This window comes from Biomphalaria glabrata, unplaced genomic scaffold (assembly GCF_947242115.1).
Source record: "Biomphalaria glabrata unplaced genomic scaffold, xgBioGlab47.1 scaffold_19, whole genome shotgun sequence".
In the NCBI taxonomy this organism is placed as follows: domain Eukaryota; kingdom Metazoa; phylum Mollusca; class Gastropoda; family Planorbidae; genus Biomphalaria; species Biomphalaria glabrata.
The window spans coordinates 510,608-520,265 of NW_026602932.1; the positions used below are offsets into that span (position 1 = coordinate 510,608).

General features: G+C 38.2%; 1 protein-coding gene across 1 annotated transcript; it reads right to left on the bottom strand.

The window, feature by feature from the left end:
• Positions 1-3,706: 3,706 nt before the first annotated feature.
• Positions 3,707-6,007, bottom strand: LOC129924207 (vitellogenin-2-like). The gene is made up of 3 exons (XM_056018022.1): positions 5,934-6,007; positions 3,919-4,330; positions 3,707-3,820 (listed from the first exon to the last, which is right to left on the bottom strand). The coding sequence occupies exons 1-3, from the start codon at positions 6,005-6,007 to the stop codon at positions 3,743-3,745; spliced, it is 564 nt and encodes a 187-aa protein (XP_055873997.1). The 3' UTR covers positions 3,707-3,742.
• Positions 6,008-9,658: the final 3,651 nt, after the last annotated feature.

A 9,658-nucleotide genomic window follows, 5' to 3' on the forward strand; every position in this document is an offset into this window, starting at 1 on the left:
TTGACATGAGTTTTCTTTATATGCGTAGACTTAAAAAAAAAAAAACAACAACAACAAATTATTCAACCTACCCCCCCCTCCCCCCAAACCAAAACTTTGTAAAACGACAATGAACAAGATTCCTAATTTGAAAGGTCAGAGTACGTAGTTCTACCCTGATTCTATCCTTTAAATGTCTTTGAAAATAAAGCCAGTATCTTTCTTTAGTTTAATAGGGCCGCATTTTATGAATAAAAATTAATTGTTTCAATTACAGGAGCATTTGTAAATTTTGACGAAACGAGATTTTTTTTTAAAGGGAAACCTCAGAATTTCGCTACTCAATTATAGCTTTGTCATCATAGCCTTGGGCCTAAGGCCTCTTTTCTTCGCCTCTTTTTTTGGGCTTTATATGCCTCTTTTTTTGGGTCCTCCTGCCTCTTTTTTTTTTTTTTTTATTATTATAATTAAGTTCTCACATGTCACAAAATTTATTTATTTGTTTTCTTTTTTATTCAGTACTGAAGAGATGACCTCGCCAACAACACATAAGACACTACCGTAAGTTTACGGTTTACACAACAGTTCACGTAAAAATTGTTCATAAACTGTCCAAACTTGACGATCTTTTTTTTTTTTAATTAGGTACTTAATACCTTTTTTTTTTTAATTAGATACTTAATACCTTTTTTGTTTCACTTTATTTTCTAAAAGATACATTGCAAAAAAAAATAATAAATTTTAAGGTATCACAAAAACAAATGTTCAGAAATTGTTCATAGTTCTTGCGTTCATTTGCTTGTCCTTATTCCTGCCCTAGACGCATGAAAGTCCGCATACAACCCACATGGGCTTGCATCTCACACGAAATGTCTGATCTCCGAAGTTTTGAAGGTCATTGTCTTTATTTACTAGTAAAGTCCAACTTGTTTTTTTTTTTTTTAGGAAACCTCAGAATTTGCGCTATTCAATTTTAGCTTTATCATCATAGGAATCCTTGGGCCTTAGGCCTCTTTTCTTTGCCTCTTTTTTGGGCTTTATGTGCCTCTTTTATGGGCCATCTTGCCTCTTTTGTGGGCTTTTTTTTTTATTTTAGGTTTTTATTTGTAAGTTCTAATAATTCACAAGTATTAAATCATAAACAATGAAAAGTGATTAACCTTAAACATATAATAATAGTAATAGAAATATTATTTAATATCAAAGACATACTACCTAACCATTGAAACGACTAGAGACAGAAAATTGATACAATTATCCTCTATCCCAGAACAATCAACACAATATCAAATATCCCTGACCCCCAACACCCCATTTCTGGAATACTAATTGTACAAGTATATGAAAATCAAACTAGATCATTTTCTACCCTAAAATCCATTATTTTCCTAAATGTCAACACCTTATAATTATGTAGAGCAGTGGTTCCCAAACTTTTTTGTCTCGTAGACCCCTTGTCATGTTTTCTGGTTTTCGGTAGACCCCTTGCTTAACTTATATTGCATTTTTGAAGGTTCAAAAACACATTTTTTCAAATTAATTTCTAACTGTAGTGTAGTGAGTCGAAGAGTGAAAAAGTAATTTAAAGCTACATCTGAGAGATCTATCTTTTTTACTGATAAAATTAAAATTTGAACCAATTAAAATAACCAAAAGTATTGCTGGAATAACCAAACACACTAGAAAAGTTTTTTTGCATGTTCATCATCCGTTACTACGGATATTATGTTTCATGTAGATAATTTGTTGTTCTATGAAGTAGTCCTTCAAACATTAAATATTAATTAATTAATTTGCCATAAGTATCATTGTAAAAGTTTTCGCAAAGAGTTTCTCATGTATTTCTTGATTTTTTACGTCTGGCTTAAATATTGGGCCCGCGGAACTGCTTTCACTAACATGAGAAGGGTCAAAGACGAGTTACTGTCGCCTAAAGCCTAAATCAGTAAGCTTCGGGCAGGAGGGACTCATTAGCCTTCGCTTACAGCCTACCTAGCCGAAGGAAAACAGAATTCAAACCTCTGCTGCTTTGCAGCTATACCCAAACATGGGAAAGGTTTCGTGGGTCAGCCCTGTGGAAAAATGGAGCAGAAGACCATTAGGCAGTTTGCAGCTTTAATGCTATAACTCATCCCATCCATGTGCCTTTGAACTGTAGTGTTGCTTAAAGAAATTCGTTTCATAATTTCAGATGTAGGTTTATGTAAAACAGTTTTAAAACTACTTCAATGGCTGGTGAAATTTAATGTTTTATCTAAAGTGTTTTCCGTATTTGGCTATAGGTAAAGAAATCTTGTAAGACGCTCTCAAACCACCTTCTATATGATGTTGAAGAAAGTTTTTGTGGGTCTATTCTGAACTTTATCCTCCAGTGTAATCTGCTTCATATAGTCATTAAAAAGGCACTTAGACAACCGCTTATATAACAAGGAAATAAATACCTAATCAACGCTGTTAAATCTAGATTTCTTTCTGTTAAAGATGTAGACACAATTTATAACTAAGGTACAAACCTTTATACGTGTTTGAAATTAACGGGTGTGAAAATTAAAGTCATGACTTGCTTAAATAAAATCCACTATCGTAGACCCCCATGGACATCTCATAGACCCCCAATTTACTTTTTCACTTTCATAGACCCCCTGGAAGTCTTCGTAGACCCCTGGGGGTCTATATAGAACACTTTGGGAATCACTGAATGTAGAGCTTTGAGCCAGCTAGCACAAACAAGATTCCTGTATTCGGAAACAATAATCAAGTTATAGTTATATATCATTTTATTTTTTAGTTTCGGCAGCTTGTTTAAAACAATAGACAAGTTAACATTTACATAGTTGCCACAGTTTGATTCTAATAAGTCCCTTACAGTACATTTAACCTTAAGGAATAATGGACATTCCAAATACATGTGTTTCTCATTATCAGCATTTTCAAGACGGCATAATTTACATTTACGGTCATTTGCCCTTTTTCTAACCATAGGGGTCATACCAAAGATAAGTATATAACTTATCTCTCTAGCTTTTGGTGGGATATGTTTGCTGTGCAGGTTTATGACCATGACTAGGATAACTGTAGTCCATACTTGCTGAAAATTAATGTTCGATTTTTCACATTTTTAAGAGTACAAATAAAAGGAATAGAATAACTTCTAAGTAATTTACATATTTTCATGTTTCATAAAAAAAAACTTTTGATTTTAGTTATTATTATTATTATTATTATAGCTTTTATATAGCGCTACTTTCATGCTTATAGCATGCTCAGAGCGCTTTGGTCCAATCTCATTTGAGGACCAGTGGGTGGGGGGGAGGGGGTATCTAGGAGTTGGTTTTCCGTGCTGCCTTTAGGCGCTCAGTAAACGCAACTCTGCCCGAGTCGGGTGTCGAACCTCGAGCCCTCTTCTAGGTAGCCAAGTTCAAGCGCACTTAGCCTCTCGACCACGTTGTGACTAATAAAAAAAAAGGACATTCAGTGCTTATGTCAACAGAGGTAACGGAACAATAAGATCTTATCACTTTCATTGACTTAACTATTTAAAAAATATGGATTTACTTTTTTTTAAAATGTCAACAGAGGTAACGGAACAATAAGATCTTATCACTTTCATTGACTTAACTATTTAAAAAATATGGATTTACTTTTTTTTGGTTTCAACTGAAATATTTGTACTGTTGGAAAACAAATGGGATGAACTCTTGGTAGTCAAACACTTTAGCGTCCAGTGCAACGAGTTTAGTGGTACTAAAATGTAGACATTCGTTTATACATTGTTTATATCTGTCATAGTTTTAAAAAGTTTAGATGACTTTGATGATGAATTTGATGACGATTTAATGATCTTTGATGATGAATTTGATGATGACTTTGATGATGACTTAGATGATGACTTTGATGATGACTTTGATGATGATTTTGGTGATGACTTTAATAACGATTTAATGATCTTTGATGATGACTTAGATAATGACTTAGATGATGACTTTGATGATGACTTGATGATGACTTTGATGATGACTTTGATGATGACTTTGATGATAACTCTGATGATGACTTAGATGATGACTTTGATGATAACTCTGATGATGACTTAGATGATGACTTTGATGATAACTCTGATGATGACTTAGATGATGACTTTGATGATAACTTTGATGATAACTTAGATAATGACTTAGATGATGACTTAGATGATGACTTTGATGATGACTTAGATGATGACTTACATGATGACTTACATGAACTTTGATGATAACTTAGATAATGACTTAGATGATGACTTAGATGATGACTTACATGATGACTTAGATGATGACTTTGATGATAACTCTGATGATGCTCCACTCTGAGACTCGAGACTCAAGGCGGTTGCTCCACTCTGAGACTCGAGACTCAAGGCGGTTGCTCCACTCTGAGACTCGATACTGAAGGCGGTTGCAACACTCTGAGACTCGAGACTCAAGGCGGTTGCCACACTCTCAAACACGAGACTCAAGGCGGTTGCCCCACTCTCAGACTCGAGACTCAAGGCGGTTGCCCCACTCTGAGACTCGAGACTCAAGGCGGTTGCCCCACTCTCAGACTCGAGACTCAAGGCGGTTGCCCCACTCTAAAACTCGAGACTCAAGGCGGTTGCCCCACTCTAAGACTCGAGACTAAAGGCGGTTGCCCCACTCTCAGACTCGAGACTCAAGGCGGTTGCCCCACTCTCAGACTCGAGACTCAAGGCGGTTGCCCCACTCTCAGACTCGAGACTCAAGGCGGTTGCCCCACTCTCAGACTCGAGACTCAAGGCGGTTGCCCCACTCTAAAACTCGAGACTCAAGGCGGTTGCCCCACTCTAAGACTCGAGACTCAAGGCGGTTGCCCCACTCTCAGACTCGAGACTCAAGGCGGTTGCCCCACTCTCAGACTCGAGACTCAAGGCGGTTGCCCCACTCTCAGACTCGAGACTCAAGGCGGTTGCCCCACTCTCAGACTCGAGACTCAAGGCGGTTGCCCCACTCTCAAACACGAGACTCAAGGCGGTTGCCCCACTCTCAGACTCGAGACTCAAGGCGGTTGCCCCACTCTCAGACTCGAGACTCAAGGCGGTTGCCCCACTCTCAAACACGAGACTCAAGGCCGTTGCCCCACTCTGAGACTCGAGACTCAAGGCGGTTGCCCCACTCTGAGACTCGAGACTCAAGGCGGTTGCCCCACTCTGTGACTCGAGACTCAAGGCGGTTGCCACACTGTCAGACTCGAGACTCAAGGCGGTTGACCCAATCTCAGACTCGAGACTCAAGGCGGTTGCCCCACTCTGAGACTCGAGACTCAAGGTGGTTGCCCCACTCTGTGACTCGAGACTCAAGGCGGTTGCCACACTGTCAGACTCGAGACTCAAGGCGGTTGCCCCACTCTGAGACTCGAGACTCAAGACGGTTGCAACATTCTCAGACTCGAGACTCAAGGCGGTTGCCCCACTCTGAGACTCGATACTCAAGGCGGTTGCCACACTCTCAGACTCAAGACAAGGCGGTTGCCCCAATCGCTGCCGCCTAATGCCGCATCAATGTTCTTCTGTGTGTGTTTTACAAACCAGTTGTTTCCTTTGACCAAATTGGAAAGAGTCGAGAACCTCTGAGCAGAAATAAAGAAAAAACGCGGGAAGGGAGGAGAGGAGGGACCTTATGACGACACTCCTTCGCCCTACGCCTCTGATGTATTCTGGGACTTGTGTGGAAGTAGCCTATAAGAGGTTTCCTTACTTCCTAACAATCTAGCTATGGTGGACAAGTTTCTACGTACTTAATGCCCTTGTTGGATAAGAGTTCTATAGCAAGACAAAGTTCTTATCTAGACGTCATCAAAACAACAACAATGAAACTTTACCAGCAAGCGACCAAAAAAAAAACAACAACATAATTTTCAAGAAGGGGGAGGGGAGAAAATTAAAAAAAAAAAAAAAAAACCTTGAGCCGTTGTGAAGTACAGGTGAAAGGTCAGAGGTCACTGGTAAGAGGTGAGATGAAGAGCTGTTAGTCATACTGGTGCAGACGTAACTCAGTGCAAGCTAAGAAGACTGAACTTGACTTCAAGGACATCTACAGCAGCGGTTCCCAAACTTTTTCCCTCAACGGAACACTTCGCACAATCTGAGTATTTAACGGAACACTTTGCTTTATTTATTTTACAAACCTTATATTAACTCACCGTCTGTCTGTTTGTCTGTCTGTATGGTAAAATATATGTACACTTTATTTCTTCGACATTGATCGCGGATTAGGCTGAAATTTCCACAATTATTTCTTCACCTGACAACACAAGAAACAATTACCAAAAAAAAAAAACCACCAATTAGTTATTTAACTATTGGTAATAAATTATTTATAAACTTTACTATATTATTTTACCATTATTCGTCTGGCTGTGCAACCGGGACCACGACGGTGCGAAAGATGTGCATTTAGCAAAACATTTGGACCAGTCGTGTTGTTAAATTTGTAATAGATTTAAAATTGAGACTAATAATAGAAAAGCATTTATAAAAATACATTTTAAAAGAAGGGAACGACCTGAATTTGAACTTGTCGGCTAAAGCTTTATGAGATTTATCGAGCCAACGCGGTAACCACTCAGCTAGCGAAATTTCTATGAACATGGAAGATTGTAAAGTTATCTATTGTTTCTATTTTAAGTTTGTGTTTACTAAGCCTGAGACTGCAGCCTAATATAAAGGAAAATTCAGCTTATACTACCACTTCAGTCAAGTACTGTTCCTTTCCCTTGTTTGAGATACCAAACAAACTAATTGGTTATTGTTTTTTTTTAATTGATTCTTGTGTTGTAAGGTAAAAGAACTAATTGTGCGAAATTACAGCTTGATCCGAGATTGGGTGTTGGAGAAATACAAACTTTTTACCAATTTTAACACTATGTCGGTCGGTTGTGGACCCGGGGCCACGACGGTGCGGAAGAGGAGCATGCAATATTTCCTTGAGTTATTATCTTCTCCGAAGTCCATAAATAGGAAGCACTGAGATTGTTGCCACTCCAAGGATAAACGCATATAAATAAAATACAATATTTCGCTTCTTTTACTACTGAAATACTAAAAACTACACACATATATATCCCACAAACTACCTTTCCGCATATACTAGAACGTACATAATACCTACATACATATACATATACATATGCCCACAAGTGTTTATATATACATTCACCAATATACACGTTTTCCTTTACCGTATCATCCATTACATTTCCCCGAAGTTCTCTAGTTCAAGGTCTACAATTTTCTTATCTTCTTATCTGATATAATACAGACGTTACTTCAAAAAAAGAAGATGATTACGTCCTACGCGTCATGCATTTAGTCAACCAATGACTTAAATTCTGCCAAGTCACTGGTTTTCCTGGCTAGCTCAGGCAACCCATTCCATGCTCTAATAGCACTAGGGAAGAAGGAGTATTTGTACAAATCTGTCCTAGCATATGGGACGAGGAATGTGCCTTTATCTTTGTGTCTTTCAGAGCATTTTATTAAATTTTGTTTTTGTATTTGAAGATTATGGTTCAGTGTTTTATGTATGATTGCTTCTTTACTTTTGAGTCTTCTGTCCTGAAGGCTGTATAAATTTAGTGCTTTTACTAAAGGTGTTACTCTAGTAAAATGTGAATATTCTTTTGTTATGAATCTTTGTCTAAACATAATCGCTTCACTGTTTATTGAGACAAACCTTTTTTTCTTGAGTAGAGTCTCTTCACTTTGCAGAACTTACAGACGATTCAAAAATGGTATTTCATTGGCGGGTGGTACTATTTGTGATGATCAGACTTGCCGGGGATTATATTATCAAACTTGGTAACTCAATGAAGTGAAGAAAGAAACATCTCTCTGTATTTTCTTTCAAACTTCTTTAATAATACTTCTTCAACTTTCACATAAAATTAACTTCTCAATTTTGACAACTTGACTTGATACTTCATAAATAAAACTTAAAGATACATGAAACTTCACTTAGTATAACTTCAACTTCAACTCCAAATAATATAACTTCAGATAATATTACTTCAACTAATAAAACTTTAATTAAATGGACCTGCTAATATCACAAAACTTAACTAAACCTTTACTAAGAGAAGACTTTCCCTTAATTTATACCTTTCTTAATCGTACATTCCAGAATCATGGAAACTTCTCCCCTAATTATTTTAGTAACTTTGACCTTCTAGAAGCTGACGTGTGCAATTTTTTCCCCTTAACCTCTTTCTTTGATTGGATACCTAAAATTAACTTGTTTACGCTGGACACTTGCACTGGTTTGACCTCGCTTCTAGAAACTGGTCGAAATAGGTCACAGACTCGACTCGTGACACTATTCACATAAACCAGCATAATCGTAAGCTGTTTGTTGTACACGTTTCAGGCTGTTGAAGATAATCTACTTCCTAGTCCTAACGGCACCTTCGATAGGGGTCACGGAGGTCACGGTCCAAACCTCCTGCAGGATGAAGGGGATGGCAGCGGGCAGGGTTTGAGCCCGGGGCAATCGAGACGAATGAACAACAGTCCAGAGCGCATACCGCACGACCAGGCAGCCATCTTGTCGTTGAAAAAGATTCTGAAAGATACAATATAATTTTGCGCATCGTCTTCTAAGTTTAGATCGGTGGTTCCCTAAATGTTCCGCGGAACCCTAGTGTTCCTCAAGGCCTGAATAGGTGTTCCACGAACAACTGAAATAATGAACTAGTAGGCCACCACGTGAATTAATCTCTCTAAAAAATAAGCAAAGTATTCTGCTAAATACTCAGAATGTGAAAAGTGTTCCGTAAAGGAAAAAGTTAGGCCTCCTGAGTCCGACCACTGGGTACCTGACGCTTGGTACCTGACGCTGGGTACCTGACGCTTGGTACCTGACGCTGGGTACCTGTCGCCTGACACTAGTTGGGGAAAATAATGGCGGTTAGTCTGTTGTACTGGCCTAATGATAACGTCGCTTGTTAGCCGTTGTCCGAAGTAGCAGATGGCCTTTATATCGTCTGCCCCATAGTTAGCTAGGTCTGAAAGAGGAACTGTACTTTTACTCTCTCTCTCTTCACCTTCTTTCCATACTCATTTCTTTCTTTCTCCTCACATCCACCTGACCAAGGTCTCAATGTTTAAACCTGAAGTCAACACGACCTTAACAGCCGCGTAGTTCAAGCGATTCATCTCATATTCCGTGATTACAGAACGCCCGGTAACGACAGACCTGCAGCCAAGTTAATTTCATCCAATGCATTCTTCTTTATCTCCAAGAGAATGCTTTTGAAATTATGAGTTCATGAATATTTCTAAACATTCTGAGCTGTTGATGTTTCAAGGGGATTAATCAGGTGGAGAAAATTGTTAGAAATTAATGTTGATAGATCTTGTTTTTGTTCTATTAGAATTTTTGGTCTTTTAAATATATGAAATCTTAGCGAACTTATCAATGGGGTCAGTGTTTCTCAAACTTTTGAGAAAACTTATCAGTTTTAAGTGTCTTTATTTCACCTTAATATGCACACAATCGATGTCACATTAACACTCATTTTGTTTTCTTTCGCTAACAAAAAAAAAAAAGAAAAGAGGAGTTCACGGGTACAATGAAACTCCCATAGCTTCACTTACATGAAAGCTATCCCTTTTTTATTTTTACTATAT